Consider the following 17,203-nt stretch of genomic DNA (forward strand, 5'->3'; position numbering starts at 1 on the left):
TCTTTCTTATTTGTGAATTTTACATATTTGATACATATGTGATGCTGATTCATGCCATTTTGTCTTTTATATGTTCTAGAGACAAAAGAAAGAATACATTTTTTTTATAGGATTTATCATATAGATAATATTGTCTTGTTAGAACTTAGATTATACTTCCATTATTTTCACTTTTTATATAATCATAATATAGAAATATTGCTTTACAAGTTTACTTCCATTACACATTCTTCCAGTTTTATAAGAGCTCATCATAATAAATGTACTATCGCCTTATTTAAATCTGTACTTGGTTTACAAGGAATTCGAAAAAAGTATTTTTTCCTTTTCACTTCACAGCATGATTTTAGCCATAACAGTTTCAAAATAAAGAAACCTTTGTATTGGTTAATTCATCTAATCAAATTCTGAACACTTAAGTGATTAAATAAAAAGAAGGAAAGAACTAAAAGGTTTGCTTCACACCAAATGGTCAAATGGTCAAGAAATGTGAGTGCTTCACACCACATAACCTACTTGGAGCAAAATTCAGCTCTCTTTATAAGAGGCTTTTTGTTTCTTGAAATTGTCAAAGAATAGAACAATGCAGGGTTTAAATGAAAACATTTTCATCAAACAAGTAGAAGGTGAAAGAGAAAACTGAAAACGATGGTAACAAAGCTAATAATAGTAGTATAGGAGGAAGATGAAGAAGAAAGTGAAGCAGATTTGGGGAGCCTTGGATAGTCATCTGGAGAAGGCATAACACATTCATCCCCATTGAACAAGATCCTCCTTGGGAATGCCCAACCTTCTTTGAAAGTGAAATTTCCCATATCCTTCTTTAGCAATAACTCTGTTTGCACATTCCCAATCTTTCCTGCTTGAAGCAAAACATCATTGTAAAACTGCACTCCCCAAAACATCCCTGTGTCATCTGAAACCACACCACCAAGAAACAAGTCAAGATTTTAAACCAAGACTGTAAGAAAAGAAAAATAAAGAGACATTTTTTTCATAGTTGACTCACTGATGCTGTTTTGATATGGTGTCAAAGATTTGTAGTTGAAGCTGAAGACTTGTTGGACGCTTTTCAAGTTTGGATGAAGCACCACTAAGTTCCAATTAGTGTAATTCTTCATTGTGTTGAGATTCGTTGCTGTGATCTTTACCCTCCAATACTCTCTATAGTTCACTTTCACATGCCAGTGGATGCGGATAGGACACATATGATCCGAACATGTCACTACAGGTGATACTTCCTCATATGGATCATGTTTCTGTTCCAGATATGGCGGCATCTCTCCTTTCCTGAACATTCAGCAAGAAGACATCAAACCAAACAATAACTAAAGTAAACGTGAAAGAGTTTCGAAAGAGTGAATTACTTGACACAAGGGGAACTCGAGCAGCCGCAGCTACAGGTAGGACAAGGAACGATGTTTTGGTAGTAGAATGCTGAGAGGGAAACGCAGCACTTTGGTGACTGTGATGAACGAAATTGCGAGTACACGCACACTGCCTCCCATGTTGCTGCTCACAATATATACCACATATCTTTGTTAAGTAACTCGGCTTCTTGACTTCTTGTTGTAATAAAATAGCATCTTATAACATTTTGGTTACCTAGAGCTTGGGTTTTGCGACGGCCCTTGTCTGTGCTAAACTTGGTCGGGGCCACGGATGTAGCATTGTCGCAACTATAACCCGGGACCCCTATATCAAAGTTATAAGGGATACTGAACTCTTCAGGGCCATCAGGAGAGCTCCCAATGTCCATTGTGAAAGTAGAGACGTGATTAGCGTGGTCCTGAGACATGGAAGTCAAGACGCCTCCGCGGCAACAGTTAGAGACCTGAAGGTTGTAAGAAGCTCCGGGAAGAAGATCGACGATAGTTGGTCGGGGGAGACAGCAGTGAGGGAGGTTGTTGCTGGAGGCAAAGGCAGAGCAATTGCCTTGCTCGGTCGTCTCAGCTCCTCTCATGTCCCATATCACTTCTTTGTTGAGCCAATGCCAACTCAGCTTCCACCCTGGTTTCTCCACGTGCCGGTACTCTTGCATGTTCTCTACTATTACTTGTACCTGCAAACATTTTGGATATTTCACCACGCATTTGTATATATACGTTGAAATATAGTTTGATCATTTTACATATATTGGTTCTTAATAGTCAAGAATATTAGTGACAATTTGTCAAAATCAATGCTACTATATATAGGAACCTTTCATTCAGTTATTTATCAAATACTAACCTCTTCAAAAATAAAAACTATTAATATACATAAACATAATTTCCAAAAATAAAAATAAGAAAAGAAGGAATCAGAGATTTTTACAAGTTTTAAACAGAAAATGAATTTGACAAAATCAACCTAGCAAGAGACAAAACAAACTATTGGAGTAACTAACTAACTTCGTCGTCTTAAGCTGAAGTTTCGGACTCTATTTTAGTTATGTATTTTCTACATAATTGTTATACTACTATCTTTTAGCATTTCATCATAAACCCATATTCGTTCAAGAACAAAAAAAATATATAAAATCCCAGATTATCTGAGGTTCATGCGGGTCCCATGATCAGACACATATTTTTTTGATGAAAAATCGAAAGAAATTAGTATAAAATACGCAGAGAAACCAAAAAAAAAAAAAAGAGAGAAAGAAGAGTTACCGAGTGTCTGCCAGGTGAAGATAAAAGGAGATCCCATTTAATAATGATTTTACCGAACGGATCCAAAGGATCGTATCCATCTGCAACCATTTTGTTTATCGATAACTTATTAAATCATAAACCCTACAAAATTACGTTTTATGTATGACACAAATTGTTTTTTTTATAAAGGAATTAAAAAAGACTTACGTGTGGGTGATGCGATTGCGAAGAGAATGACAGTGACAACGAGCATTGCATCCATTTTTTCTCTTGCAAACGAGAGAAGAAAATAAAACCAATGATCGATCACGCCGAATTTTCAGATTCTTATCGATGAAAATATATGAGAATGTAGAACTTTTTTTTTTGTTTTTTTCCTAAAACGTGAAAATAATACTATTTGGCTTTGGGAATGACAAAGAGATATAGAGAGAGATCAAAATCTCAAAAGAGTTTTTTTAAGTGTGACGCCTCGGGTTTCCCTGTGTGTGTGTGTGTGTTAGAGAGAGAGACAATTAAAGCAAAGAAGTCACACAGTGACTGTTGGTTTAGTGTTTGAACGAGAAGAGTTTTGCATTTGTAAACAAAACCCACCCTTTTCTCCTTTTCTTTCTATTTTTGGTTTTTCACTTACCCTTTTTTATTTGATTAATTAACGCTTATATATATTAGCTGTAATATATAGTACTTAAAATATAGTACTAGTATTTACCTTATATGTACACTACTAATCTAATTTTGCAATTTTTTTCTGGTAGTTTAGTGGGTGGCATGGCAGCTATTATTGAATGATTCACGTATGTTTCTCTTCTTCGTGTGATGTTATTGCTTTATTATGCTATGTTTTTAACTTTCTTTTTATTTCTGTATTTTTTATAGAATGGTTTTAGAAATTAAGGTAGCTTAGGTTATCAGATGAAACTTTGGAGGCTAACAGAGAGATTTGGACATCATCACTACATTACATCAGTGAATATAAATAACAGCAATTAGTTGATTATGTAAGCAGAAAATGGTATAGTATTGGTTATTTTGGTTATTTTAGAGCAAGCAGCTTGCTCTATCTCTTTTATAGTAGTATGACTTATGGCATTGATTAAACCTTTTCAACCACAAAAAGCAAGCAATCCGTAAATTAGAATTAAGAGGTCACAACATATGTAATTAAAAAGTGTGTTGACCAAAAAAGTAATTAATTAAGAGATGATAATTAGAGAAGAATGTGTCAGAAAAGAGATGCGTTGTTCAAACACCAAAAAGCTCTTTTCACGCCCTCCTTTGAAATTATATTTTTATTAGTACTAAATAAGACTATATATAATTAAATCACGAACAATTCTTGGGTTCACTCCTAAGGTGAGTGAACCCTTTGTTCAATTCTCATTATTTTAGCCAATAAGAATCTAACATGTTATAATCCATTTAATAACCTATTCATTCATTTTCTTATAAAATATGGAAATAAAATCTATAAAATTAAAACCTTAAACCGCTTATTTATAAATTCAAACCGATATATAATTTCATTATAATTGTAAAACCCTAACAATCTTATTTGTAAAGCCAAACCGACATATAATTTCATTTTAATTGTAAAATCTAAACCCTAACAATCTCATTTGTAAACCCAAACCGACATATAATTTCATTCTAATTATAAAATCTAAACCCTAATCATCTCATTTGTAAACCAAAACTGACATATAATTTCGTTTTAATTGTAAAATATAAACTCTAACCACTTTATTTGTGAACTCAAACCGACCTATAATTTCGTTTTAATTGTAAAATCTAAACCCTAACCACATTATTTACAAACCCAAAGCGACATATAATTTTGTTTGAATTGTAAAATCTAAATCCTAATCACTTTATTTGTGAACCCAAACCAATATATCATTTCATTTGAATTGTAAAATCTAAACCAAGCCAATATTTAACTTTCCTTAAAAAGAATATATACAGAATTTGTTTCCATAATCTGTTTTGCTTTTTAATTTAATTTTGATTTATTCTTTTAAATAATATAATGCATAAAAGATTCTGATTGGTTAATAAAGAAAAAGTGAATAATAAGATTCGCCCTAGAGTGAACCTAAGTATTTTCATAAAATCACTACTGCTAATATCTTTTGATAATGAAGGTGTGGAGGACAAAAGGATACAAAACCTAAAAATAATCCTGGTCCGGTTTGGTTCGATTTAATAATATCTGAATGGTTTAGTTCGGTTCGATTTAATAATATCTTAATGGTTTTGTTCGGTTCAGTAAGATTGACCGGTTTTGATTGTGGTTTAATTTCCCGAGCTCCCGACGAATCTCTCTCCTCTCAGGCGGATTATGTCAAGTCGGTGATCGGAACAAAAAGTATTTTGACGCTTGCTGAATCAATCATAGAGATCAACAACCAAATTTGAGAAAAGCCTTGCGAAAAAGAAAAGAGAGAGAAGAAGATGGCGCAACCGAGTAAAGAACCTTGCAAGAAAGAGGCTTGCGACATCCAAGCATGTCTCTCCAAGAACAATTTTCTTCCTCAAAGGTGATTCCTTCATTATTTTGTCGCGGTTTCATCATTAAGTCATAAAGATTCATCAGGTTTTGGTTATGATGTTACTAGTGTGAAATTAGAGATATCCCGTTCTAGTTTTTGGGGGTTTAGGGTTCATGCCTCGATTATTGGGTTTTCAATTTCAGCTAAGTTGTAATTATTACTCTTGTTAGCATAAATAGGATTTGATGCATCATACTTTGATGGCTTTTAAGAATCTTAGTAATTGTTGTGAGGTTATGTTTGAAGATTATTTACCAGATTTTCCAAGGTTAGCTGAATTTTGTTTGGGTGTACTTGTTGTATTGGATCAAAATCACTCTGTCCCTAAAGAATCGAGAGAGACGCTGATGGTGTGAAGTATTAACTAGACACACTGTTATAAATGTCTTCCTTTTGATTTAGATAATTTGAGCATGTTCTTGTGGTTCCCAATTACAACAAATTGATTATAGAGAGCTCTAGACCAATTTGAAGTGCGGGTCATTCGTTATCTGTAATTTGATAAAGAGAGATGGATGAGTAGAATAGATTTAACTGAATCTTGTGGTTTCTTATTGTCGTTATGATCATCATCATCAGGCTGGTTGTAGATATCCTAAGTATCTATCTATTTTATGATCCCTGTCTTGGGAGAAGTATGGAAGTGCATTGTCACATTGTTTGCATGAACTTATTACATTGGTTTCACAAAACTAGCTTAATATAAATCAGAAACTAATGATGAGGTATAAAGAAAAGAAACTGGTCTTCTTCTTTTGATTACGAATTCTCCGAAGGGGCCTGGCTTTTTTTTTGTGTGTGTCTACATGAGTCCTACTGTTTTACCAGGTTTTGTGCATATAATGATTTGTGTAGTATAATCAGTCATGTCTCTAGGCCTTAATTTAGACAGTTCCATGAATAATCAGTCATGATTAACACAGTTAAGCGACGTTGAACAACAACAACAACAACATCACTTTTCATATCATAGTGTTTTACTGGAGATAGATACTAATTAAGATTTATATGTTTGGGGGGGTTGCAGGTGCCAGAGAGTGATAGAGATGTTACAGGCTTGTTGTGAGAGATGCAATAACGAGTCAACACATTGTGGATCTGTAGCTGCTCTCTTGAAGCAAATCAAGAAGTAATATATATATAACACAATGGACATAAACCAAACAGAGGCATAACAAGAAACTTCAAGGCACATTTTAACTCATTCCTGAAGAAGAAAGATACCTTCAATATTTTATTTTATTGTATTTTGGTCGTGCAAGAGATTGATATATTTTTCTGTGTAAGTCTGTCACTCAACAAATAAAAATAAATCTTTTTAAAATTTAATTTGAAAAGAAGTTGGATTTTCCACGTGGACACACTCTGGGATATTTATAACGGCCGAGCTTTCTGCAATGATATCCGCCGACCATCTCTCTTTCCTCCGCCTCCGAGTCCGAGAGAGAGCCAGCAGCAGCAGCAACCATGTCAATCTCAATTCCTCTCAACACCACTCTACAATACTCCTCTTCTTCTCCTTCTTTTCATTTACCTTCCCTCTCTCTCTTCTCTCCGATTCATTCAACCACCGCTGTCTCCGTTACCGGAACTCGCCAGAGATGCCTCAGGATGGTCACTTCTTGCGTCTCCAACGCTCAGAAATCAAACCAGAATGGTGCCACCGACGCCGTCTCTGTCGTCGGGAGGGAGCAGATTCGTCTTGGTCTTCCTAGCAAAGGACGCATGGCCGCCGATTCGCTCGATCTTCTCAAGGTGAGTGTCGTTGTGTTTCCCCCTTAGGATAATTGAAGATTTTTGCTGGGAAATTTCCATTGCTTTTTTTTTTTTGGTATCTGAGTTTCGGAAACTTCAATTTGTTTTGGGAATTGCTTCTCACAATGCTTTCCATTTTTGCACTGAGAGTCTCCTTTAATCGTCATTTTATACAGTGTTCTGTACTTCTAGTGAGATAATCTTAGTTAATTGGTATCAAATTGCGATCATCTCTCTGTACTGTAGAAGATATTGTAGGGAGCTATACTGACAAGCTCAAGGTCTAGACTTTTCTTATATTTGAGCTAATGACTGTGCTGTGAAGCCTATATATTGATTGCATATCGTTCCCTAGGCGAAGTTATAGTTATAGTTTTGTGTTTGCTTTCTTAAAGGTTTCATTTTGATCCTTTGATTCTCTGAAATGATTTTTTCACTCTCTGATTTGCAATCTTATGGCTCCTTACGACTCTTTTACTTTCTCCTTTCTCATGAAGGATTGCCAATTGTTTGTCAAACAAGTCAATCCGCGGCAATATGTTGCTCAAATTCCCCAGGTATGCATTCGGAGAAAGCCAAAAGCGTATTGAGTTCTATTTTAGTTATTTTTGGTATTTTTCAACTTCTCGGCTTGTAGTGGTAATCTTTTTTTTTCTTGTCCTCCAGTTACCAAATACTGAAGTTTGGTTTCAACGGCCAAAAGACATTGTCAGGAAGTTGCTCTCAGGAGATCTGGATTTAGGCATTGTTGGTCTTGACATAGTTAGTGAATTTGGTCAGGTAAATAACATCATACTTCTATATCTTGATTAGCAGACACATGTTGAGATTCTAGGGTATCTTTGTGCTGATATATCTTGTTATTCGTTCTTCTGTGGTTTTCCTTGACATTGCTAACCCATACTGTTTGCGTTAGCTTATATGACTTAGACTTGTCATCTGAAGACCATTTTGCATTAAATCTTAAAGGTTTGTGTTATATATTAGGGTAACGAAGATCTTATCATTGTCCATGAAGCTCTCAACTTTGGAGATTGTCATCTCTCCCTTGCGGTACGCACAAATCTTTTATAGTTGTGGTTCATCATCAATACAGATGACTTCTTGATTGCTCTTTTCATATGATTTCAGATACCCAATTATGGAATATTTGAGAATATAAAATCTCTGAAGGAGTTAGCACAAATGCCTCAATGGACTGCGGAAAGACCTTTACGAGTTGCCACAGGATTCACTTATGTATGATGCGTTACAAGTATTCCTTTGGTGCATTATTGTCCTTTTACCTTTTTTCGGAATGCATTCTAATTGTTTTGGAATTTATCCAACTTGTGCTTGCAGCTAGGCCCCAAATTTATGAAAGATAACGGTATCAAGCATGTGAGCTTTTCAACTGCAGATGGAGCCCTAGAGGCAGCTCCTGCGGTGAGATTTACAATATTTTCAAATCAACCTTGGATTTCGAACTATGCTTCGATAAGGATTAATTAGGCTTGGTTTTTGTATGAAAATGCTGAGTACATTAAGAGTTATTGTATTCGTCTTCTTATCTTTTCAGAGTTTACTCTTACTATGGGATTAACGTTTTTGTGAAAGTATGTTTGCTATTTTGTGCCGTCAGCGTGAGATGATGGATTATAGTAATACAGAAAGAAACTATTGTTGTGTGCAGTGTTTGTTGACACATTTTCTCTTGTTAATTAGATGGGGATTGCTGATGCCATTTTGGACCTTGTGAGTAGTGGGACAACCCTTAAAGAGAACAACTTAAAAGAGATTGAAGGAGGGATTGTGCTGGAAAGTCAGGTATGATGTGAAGATCTTTGGAATTGACTACTGTTTTCCTTCCACTTGGCAACCGGTGTTCCAGAAGATAATTCGTTTTTTTTTTTCTTTTTCTTAATATCAGGCTGCATTAGTGGCGAGCAGAAGGGCATTGACTGAGAGAAAAGGAGCACTAGAAACAGTGCATGAGATTCTCGAGCGATTAGAGGCTCATTTGAAGGCAGATGGTCAATTCACTGTATGTGCATAGTAATTGTAATGTTTCTCCTTATCTCTACTTTTGCTTTCTTTCATCCTGTGTTTTCACTCCAGGTTGTTGCAAACATGAGAGGAACGGATGCTGAGGAAGTGGCTGAACGTGTGAAAACCCAATCATCATTATCAGGATTGCAGGTAAAGTTTGAGAAAATTTGGGGCTCACAAGCCCTTAGTTCCTAGCTCCAACCCAAGAATATCTTGGTGTATATTCAGTGTACTTCCACTGATTTGATAGGTGATAGTTTTAGACGATTGTGCTTTTGTGATGTGCAGGGACCAACAATAAGTCCAGTTTACTGTAAACGAGATGGAAAAATATCAATTGAGTACTACGCCATTGTGATTTGTGTACCCAAAAAAGCTCTATATGAGTCTGTGCAGCAACTGAGAGCGGTTAGTAATGCCATCCATCATTTCTTTCCACCTCGCTCCTTTACTCTAGGATTGTCATTATTGAAGGGATTTACAAATACATAGCTTTCATCACTCTTGAAATTTAATAGCCCAAACCACATTTAGTACCGAGATCAGTCTTTCGTCTCGAATCTCAGAAGTTTCGTTAAGTAATGTGTCATGAAATGTGATTTCAGGTGGGAGGAAGTGGAGTACTGGTGTCACCTCTAACATACATTTTTGATGAAGAAACTCCCAGATGGAGTCAGCTTCTAAGTAACCTCGGCCTTTGATGCTGCTTCACATGACTGAGAGATACTACGATGTTTAGTCAAGATGCATTCGTCTCTTTAGGTCAACGTCAAACACCACGATATTTTTGTTTTTTGTTTTGGTCAACATGGATCTTTTAGAAGAAAAACAGAGGTCGCCTCTTTTAAGCCTTTCAGAGATAGTAGTCAACTTAAAAACCAATTTTCTCAAATTAAAATTCATTTCCATTTTCTAATCAGTTAGAATACCCATGTAGGTTGTTTAAAAGTATTAGCTTATTGAATAAATTGGTATTCACGAGTCACGACTGAGGCCAAGCTTAATTAGAACCATAAGAAAAAAACAGAGTGGTTCAAAGAAAAATAAACTGCTTCTTTCATCAACAATCCTTGGAAAGGGATTCTAGCCAATCAGAAAGTTTGTTTTTTCTTCGGTTTTACTGAAGGGTACCATCATAACTTCCAATTTTTGCGTAGTCGTAGCCAAAAGAAAATCTTTATAGAAGCCATCGCCTCTGAACACAGTTGTTCGTTTCACTCTCTCCAAGAGTTAGAAGGCACAACACGAAGGAACTAATCTTAATTAAATTTATCATGTTATTATTTATTATGAACTTGGAACAACAACAAAAAAAAATCCATAAAATCATCATGATTTTTACTTTTTGGTTTAACATAAAATGATAAATAATTAACCAAATATCAAGCAGTATTTTTTTAAATAAGTATCTTTCAAACCTTCCAATTGGCTCGTTTGAGCTGATCTTATACTTGGTGATAAAAAAAAAAAAAACTTGTACAAAAATTATAAAAAAATATCTTAGTTATGGTTTTATAGCTTTCTTAGTTTCTTCCATACTTTTTCCACTATCCAACAAATGCAAGAAAACTTATCTATTATTTAGATTCATAATGAAAATAAATATTATTCGAGATGATTAATCGAAAACTAAGTACGCTTTTCCGAGATTATTAATGAAGTCATTTATAAAAATCATATGGAAAATGATTCAATTATATCAGTATACGTAAGACTAAAACCTAACTTATATATATTTGACATAAACACAAATAAATTATTGCAACTAATTAAAATTTAGTGCCTTAAAATATGGATATGATTATAAATATGAGAGTTACAAATTATTTGATAGAATAAGTTAAAAAAATATGTAAAAAAAAATCATAAAAATAAATTTATTATGAATAAATAACTGATCTTTTAGTTTGAATATAACAATTTGAAATTACTATAAATATAAATATATGACAAGAAGTTCAAGCTAATCAAATTGTAATTTGAAATATACATTTTGTTCTCTCTTAAAACAAAATATATACTCAGCAAACTCTCTATAAATATTTATAAATTCTATATATTAAATATATTTTAGTTTATTATAATTAGAGTAAAATTACAAAAAAAAATCATATTATGTGAATTATTTCTATTAAAGTAAAGAAATAAAACAGAAAATTATTATTGGAAATTATGGTTAAAAAGTAGAAGAAAAATTGAACATCTTATATAGAATTTATAATGGTTATTTAGAAGAAATAATGGTTAAGAAAGATTCGAATGGCGTCCGGAACTGTAGTATATAAGATTCAGCTTCTGAACGGAATCCATTCTGGTGACTCCTCACCCATTGTTGCGGAAATGAAGTGAACTTAAGTCTTCATGGAAACTCGTATTTGACACGGGCAAGATATAGACCAGAAGCAGGAGCCATGGGTTTGGTTGCAGCCACTGTCTTCTCCTCCAGGATTCGTTCAACTGAAGCAAATTCATAGATTAACCCGAATGAGACAGTTAAACATCCTTCAATTCTAATCAAACCTATAACTGTAAACTCTCTGAAGAAAGAGACAGCAACATACCGTCTGCAACCGTCAATTCTCCAGTGCCTACGCATTTTAGTACTCCTACAAGCAGTCGAACCTGCACAGCATAAAGACACTAGAAATCAACAGACCACAAAGAGCATCACAATTCATCCCTTTCATTTTCAGATCAGATTCATTTCTTATTCGAAGTTCCGCATACAACAAAAAGATGATATGTGGACAACTATTACTATGTGTATCAATAAAGAGACTACAATTGATACACGTGATCTACCAAGAGAGACAATGAATAAAAAAACTCAAACCTGGTGGTACAGAAAACCGCGGGAACGCGCTGTAACTACATAGCAGCGGTGCCGTCTCCTTGCACCAAAAGAATCACCATCTGTAGACCCCTCTGCTTCTCCAACATTAGTAGCAACACTAACAGTCTCAGTCTTGGGTTGACTGGAACATGCGAGAGGATCTCCATTGTTTAGATTACTCCACGCCCTATCCGCGATAGATGGAAAGTATGGAGTTGATGGTACTTCAGTAACATTTAGTTCATCTAAAGATCTCACAGGTGACTTTGCCTGTATAACAACAACTCGTCAAAAGAGTTAACAGATTTCTGGAAGAACACTAGTCTACACATAATGATAACTTCTTTTTAGATGCAGATTACAAGCTATCTCTCCTTTTGCTGTATATCACCAAGACGAAAGGATACATATGTATCTTAATTTAAAGAATCAAGATTAACATCTACTGACTACAATAAAAACTGAATTTATGGGAGTGCTTTGGTGCGCTGTGATGACTGAGAATACTAGAAACGATTAATGAGAGATCAATCTGCTAGAGTTATCATATATTCGTACTTGCTCACAAACACAAACAAATAATTAAGGTCTACCAAGCCACAAATAAGATGCCTTTATCAGGGATTCTGTGACGAATATGTCCAACCATTCAGAACATTTCATATTGATAGTGTATGACATATAGAGATGTTTAAACAAAAACATAAAAAGAAATTTGACCTGGCAACCAGATGCCCTGAAGGAGCTAAAATCGTGAGTTCCAACAAGAATTTTGCATGCTTCCTGCGCACCAATCATTGATGATGTCGTTAGAGTTTTTTTATTCTTACTATGGTTAAGGACTCATCTTTCAAGGGAAAATAATTTTTTTGGATCAGTGCTGATATGGATGCTGACAATACAGTAGTATGCAAACCTGCATAGAGCGAAGATTTAGCTCCTCAGGAACATGCCAGCAACGGTCTTTTTCAAGAATTGATAATGGATCCGACCCCGATAGCATGCGGTAGAAGTATCTACAGTGAGTGTCATGAAAAATCATCAATTTTTCAATTGCAGGGAATTAATTTTCAAAGCATAACCTCGTACTCTAATATACAATCAACACACATATGGAACACTAAATTCTATAGAACAACTTAATCTTGGCTTCTACTATGAGAGATAGACAGAGAATACCTACGTGCGCTCCCGGGCTTTATATCTGGCATGATAGTTTCTTGGGACACAGCGAACATCAATCACCATAACATCACCTTCTTTTTTCTGCTTAATAACAACGCAAGGATTTTAATGAGATGTTGAATACTAGTAGATAGGTCAAAGTAAGTGAAAGTTAGCAGCACGGAAAATAGAGTGAATAGAAACTTAAATGAATATGTCATCAAATCTGAAGTAACTTTTGTCCCTGAAATGAGAAAAAACCATTGTATCTAATTGTTAGAATATGAAAAACATTCAGATATTAACCTGTAAAAAATGGTTGACAGCTTTCTGGACCACATCAGGCTCATGCGGTGGTAACTGCATTTTAAAAACAAAACGGCCAGTGAGAATGCAAGTATATCTGTCCCTAGTAGTTTCCAAGACCATTAAACATATACGATAACAGGTATTTGCGAATGTATACGTTATGTGTAAACCAGACTACAATTGGAACATATAATATTCAAAACAATGTGGCATGTGTGCTCCTCTCTCTTAATACAAAGAGTGTGACACCGGAAATTCCAAATGTTAGCCACAAGATAGAAATCAGTAGGGTGCAAAAGAAATACCACTTCACCCGGCTTCCTTTTACTGATGCGTTCCACATCTACATGGCAAACATTTGATAGTGCATGCACTCCCGCATCCTATAAAGGCGCTATATCAATGTCAGCTAATAATAAACAAAAACAAAATTGAGCATGACCTATATCTAATTCATGAGTACTAGCTTTTCTATGGAGTACCTATTGACTACAAAGCATGGTCCTATGAATCTATTGTGACAAATGCAATACAAACGTTTCTTCAGAGCTACTAAGGTTAAGGATCGTTTATATGGTATCAGAACTTTAGGTTTAAGGCTGTATAAAGAAAATTAAAAAAAATGGTATAGGAAAATATGAAAAAGCTCTTACCGTTCGACTTGAGCAGAGGATCTTAACAGGCTGACCAATGAACTTATGAAAAGCCTCCTGAAATGTATCAATTCACACAACTTGAATCCCCCAAGATAAACTTTGTTAGCCAATATAAACTGAACCCTAAGCCCTGCTCTATGGCCACCATAATTAGCTACGAAACCAATCTACCAACTTGTCGAATTAAATTGTCTCATCGATTTCTCTCTCACTCTAATTGCGGAGATGAAAAAAAATCAAAGAAATTACAAAAACCTGCAATACACCGACGACGGTGCGGTACGTAGGTTGCTGTTGTGAACCGGAGAAACGAGTTCCGATATACTCGATGGCAACCAAGTAACGCTGCAATCTAGGATTCCCTGGGTTCATGGACAGCTCCGACTCCGACTCGACCAATCCTTCTTGTTCCTCTCCGTCGTCGTCGTCGTCACTGAACCCCTCGATTCTCGCAACCTTAGGGTCTCTCTCGAGTGATTCCTGAGAAGCCGTGATATCGAGAGGATGCTTCAGATTATCGGACATTATCACACACCGATGATTAGTTTTCTCACCAAAACTCTCAGGCCTATACTCCCTCAGGCTATAAGGGTTTAAGAAATTAGAACAAACGTTTCATTAGACTTTTTCCGGATTTTATATATTCACAAAACAAGGACATTTTTAACTATTGGTTGATGGGATGAGCCAGGCAGGCCCGTGCAATAGTGCAACGCATGGGCGACTCGCGAAAGCCCAGGTAGCAAGCTACCTTAATGGGCTTTCTCCCTTAAAAAATAGAGTTAATATCGTGTGAGCCGATGGCCCACATATCAGATATTAAACTGATAAGAACAGATACTACACTTGATCTTAGCCAAAAGGCCGAGAAAGGTATGAATTGCTAGTAAAACCCAGCTTCCTTTATATAGCATCACACTTCGGAGACGTTCTCCTCTACTTGCCGATGTGGGACAAATAACAAAAAACATACTAATAAAAAAACCTTTTGCTACATGTCTTCATCTTCTTTCTAATTTCAATATCTGAAAACTGACTAATTTTATCATTGAAATCGTGAAAATGTATTTGTTATCTGTAGGCTTAAAACCAAACCAGACGCCCTAAGAAAGGAACAATAAAGAACCTAATGTAACATGAACTAACTAAAGCAATTCATAAATGAATCAAATAACGTAGACGAGGAATGGTAGAATGTGGCCTCATGTTGAATAATTGCCAGTGTTCCTCTTGGAAGAAGAGTAGCCTCCTATGGAGAGATTCTTGGTTAGATTGATAAGAGACGCTTGTGGTTTGCTACTGCTACTTCTGTTCCAATTATATCCTCTTCCTTGATGATTCATTCTCCTGTTGTTACCTTCCATCTCATACTGAAGAATTCAATAAACACAAATTGTGTTATAAATGACACAAAGTTGTAAGTATTGAGAGAAGATGAACTAAAACTAGATAAGGTCATAAGCATTTTTACATCATAGTCTTTCTCTTTGAAGAGATCCATGCGAAGAGTGACAGGTTTATGCTCCTTCTTCACTCGAAGAGACTTCTCTCGTTCTTCATAGAAGTCCATGTCGTCTAACAAAAATGTTCTCGCAGAGTAGTTCTTGAATATCGAGAGCATTTGGAGACCTTCTTTGATCTTGATCTCGTGAGTATCCCTCGTATGAGTAACTGGCTTGTCCTCATTGTTGTCAAGGGTGATATGGCGTAACTCCCAGTTAGGGATGTCTTTAACCACATGCCATTCAACCGGGAAAAAGCCACTCCACTTATCAACCTGCCAGAAATCTAAATCCTTTTTGAAGTCTACATATCCAACCATCTCAGCTAATCCCACAAATTGTCTGCTTGCATTCACCTGAATGGGGTAAAGAGATCAAACATGAGACTAAAACTAAGACACCCTTAAAATCACACAAGAAAAGAAGACACTTTGTCAACTTCACTCACCGAGAAGAAGAGAAAAATTGGACGTTTTTTGCCATCCTCGAGTGTTTTTGTTTCAGCATCACGGAAAGCTGCATCGAGTTTCTTGTTTCCATTGATGGTGCTTGACCACACGGAATATTTGATACTCTTGTGAACATCATCTTCACTGTAGGACTTGATTACGAAAAATTTGGCATCTTCATACTCAGTCTGAAAATCTGGGATGTTGTACATCTCTCTACGAATAGCCAAGGCAAACGAATTGTTTTGCTTGAGTGATGATGATGACTCAGAAGGAGGACGAGTCTTGCCATTGGCTCTCGGACCACATTTCAATTCAACCAAGGAGTCAGATTCTTCCTTAATCTCCAGTTTCCTATACTGATCTCTTTGATCCCAGAAACCATTGTTTGAGTTTCCATTNAGCAGTGTCGTTTCTCATCAAACAAACCCTTATGCATGAGAAATATCTAACGAATCAACTAATGAAAAAGGTTTCTAAAATCAACCACAATAGCAGTGTCTTAATCAAAACTCAATCAAGTAGAGAAGTACAGAACAAATAATGCATTACCATTAAAGGATACAATCCAGAGCGTTTAATTCAGTGGCCATTACCAAGTCTTCAAGATACACTACAACCATTGAAAAGGAGCAAAATAAAAGTGAGTATGGAGAATCAAGTAATCTGTTTATGGTAGTGTGACAATTAAAGAACCATTTAGCTCCATCACTTTCTCTTCAAAATTAAGAAATAGTACTAGTTACTAAAGTCCTCGTAGTGCCAGTTCATTGAGATGTTAAGACGAATTTGCTATTGACCTATTGTGTTCTACACATTGAGGTTAGAACCATAAATTTCAAGAGAAAACATGACACCGTAAAAATACTCAGTGGCAATTACAGTAAAGACAAAAACTTTGAGTTCTTATATCTCTACTAGACAGAACAAATACTGTCAAAACATACACTTCTAATACACCATAAGTTTCCAAAATATAACACAATTTACAATAGTTTCAATCGTAAGGTAAAAGAAAATAAACAGAGAATTCTGAAAATACAATTTGGAGCATATGGTATTCAGAATTGTCCAAGAGCCAAACAAATCAATGATAATTTTGCAAACAGAAATCCAGAAGGCTTATTATGATAAGAAAGAAAAAAAAAAACCTGTGAAAACGGGTTTTAGAGCCGCCGTAAAAACCCAAACAGGGGAAACCGCTTGAATAGTTTTGTGTGGAAACTGTGAAACAGAAGTAGACGACGACAAAACTAACAAACCCTCACAGAAAAGGAGGAGAAGCGATTATGTTATAACTTTTCCACCCAGGACGAAATCTT

General features: G+C 35.5%; 5 protein-coding genes across 5 annotated transcripts in view; 2 read left to right on the plus strand and 3 right to left on the minus strand.

Annotated features, from left to right (window-relative positions):
• On the minus strand, window positions 522–2,895 carry LOC104755180 (COBRA-like protein 6). The gene is made up of 6 exons (XM_019238837.1): window positions 2,872–2,895; window positions 2,652–2,756; window positions 1,606–2,062; window positions 1,368–1,512; window positions 1,010–1,290; window positions 522–916 (listed from the first exon to the last, which is right to left on the minus strand). The coding sequence occupies exons 1-6, from the start codon at window positions 2,893–2,895 to the stop codon at window positions 612–614; spliced, it is 1,317 nt and encodes a 438-aa protein (XP_019094382.1). The 3' UTR covers window positions 522–611.
• Window positions 4,955–6,490, plus strand: LOC104755181 (cx9C motif-containing protein 4-like). Its single transcript, XM_010477525.2, has 2 exons — window positions 4,955–5,173; window positions 6,213–6,490. The coding sequence occupies exons 1-2, from the start codon at window positions 5,088–5,090 to the stop codon at window positions 6,316–6,318; spliced, it is 192 nt and encodes a 63-aa protein (XP_010475827.1). The 5' UTR covers window positions 4,955–5,087; the 3' UTR covers window positions 6,319–6,490.
• On the plus strand, window positions 6,573–9,884 carry LOC104755182 (ATP phosphoribosyltransferase 2, chloroplastic). The gene is made up of 11 exons (XM_010477526.2): window positions 6,573–6,940; window positions 7,438–7,497; window positions 7,607–7,720; window positions 7,928–7,993; window positions 8,072–8,179; window positions 8,282–8,365; window positions 8,645–8,746; window positions 8,850–8,963; window positions 9,038–9,118; window positions 9,257–9,376; window positions 9,574–9,884. The coding sequence occupies exons 1-11, from the start codon at window positions 6,653–6,655 to the stop codon at window positions 9,667–9,669; spliced, it is 1,233 nt and encodes a 410-aa protein (XP_010475828.1). The 5' UTR covers window positions 6,573–6,652; the 3' UTR covers window positions 9,670–9,884.
• LOC104755183 (tRNA pseudouridine synthase A-like) lies at window positions 11,114–14,806 on the minus strand. The gene is made up of 10 exons (XM_010477527.2): window positions 14,186–14,806; window positions 13,928–13,984; window positions 13,580–13,657; window positions 13,272–13,325; window positions 12,985–13,067; window positions 12,718–12,817; window positions 12,522–12,584; window positions 11,802–12,071; window positions 11,530–11,590; window positions 11,114–11,425 (listed from the first exon to the last, which is right to left on the minus strand). The coding sequence occupies exons 1-10, from the start codon at window positions 14,453–14,455 to the stop codon at window positions 11,328–11,330; spliced, it is 1,134 nt and encodes a 377-aa protein (XP_010475829.1). The 5' UTR covers window positions 14,456–14,806; the 3' UTR covers window positions 11,114–11,327.
• The window catches only part of LOC104755185, a 10,100-nt gene continuing 7,851 nt past the window's right edge, over window positions 14,955–17,203 (minus strand). The window contains exons 8-10 of the mRNA XM_010477529.2: window positions 15,881–16,263; window positions 15,402–15,788; window positions 14,955–15,300 (exon numbers count right to left, since the gene is read on the minus strand). Of these exons, the coding sequence (XP_010475831.1) occupies window positions 15,133–15,300; window positions 15,402–15,788; window positions 15,881–16,263 (938 nt within the window). The 3' untranslated portion in view covers window positions 14,955–15,132. The remainder of the gene's footprint in view (window positions 15,301–15,401; window positions 15,789–15,880; window positions 16,264–17,203) is intronic.

The sequence above is a fragment of the Camelina sativa genome, chromosome 17 (genome assembly GCF_000633955.1).
Source record: "Camelina sativa cultivar DH55 chromosome 17, Cs, whole genome shotgun sequence".
Classification (NCBI taxonomy): domain Eukaryota; kingdom Viridiplantae; phylum Streptophyta; class Magnoliopsida; order Brassicales; family Brassicaceae; genus Camelina; species Camelina sativa.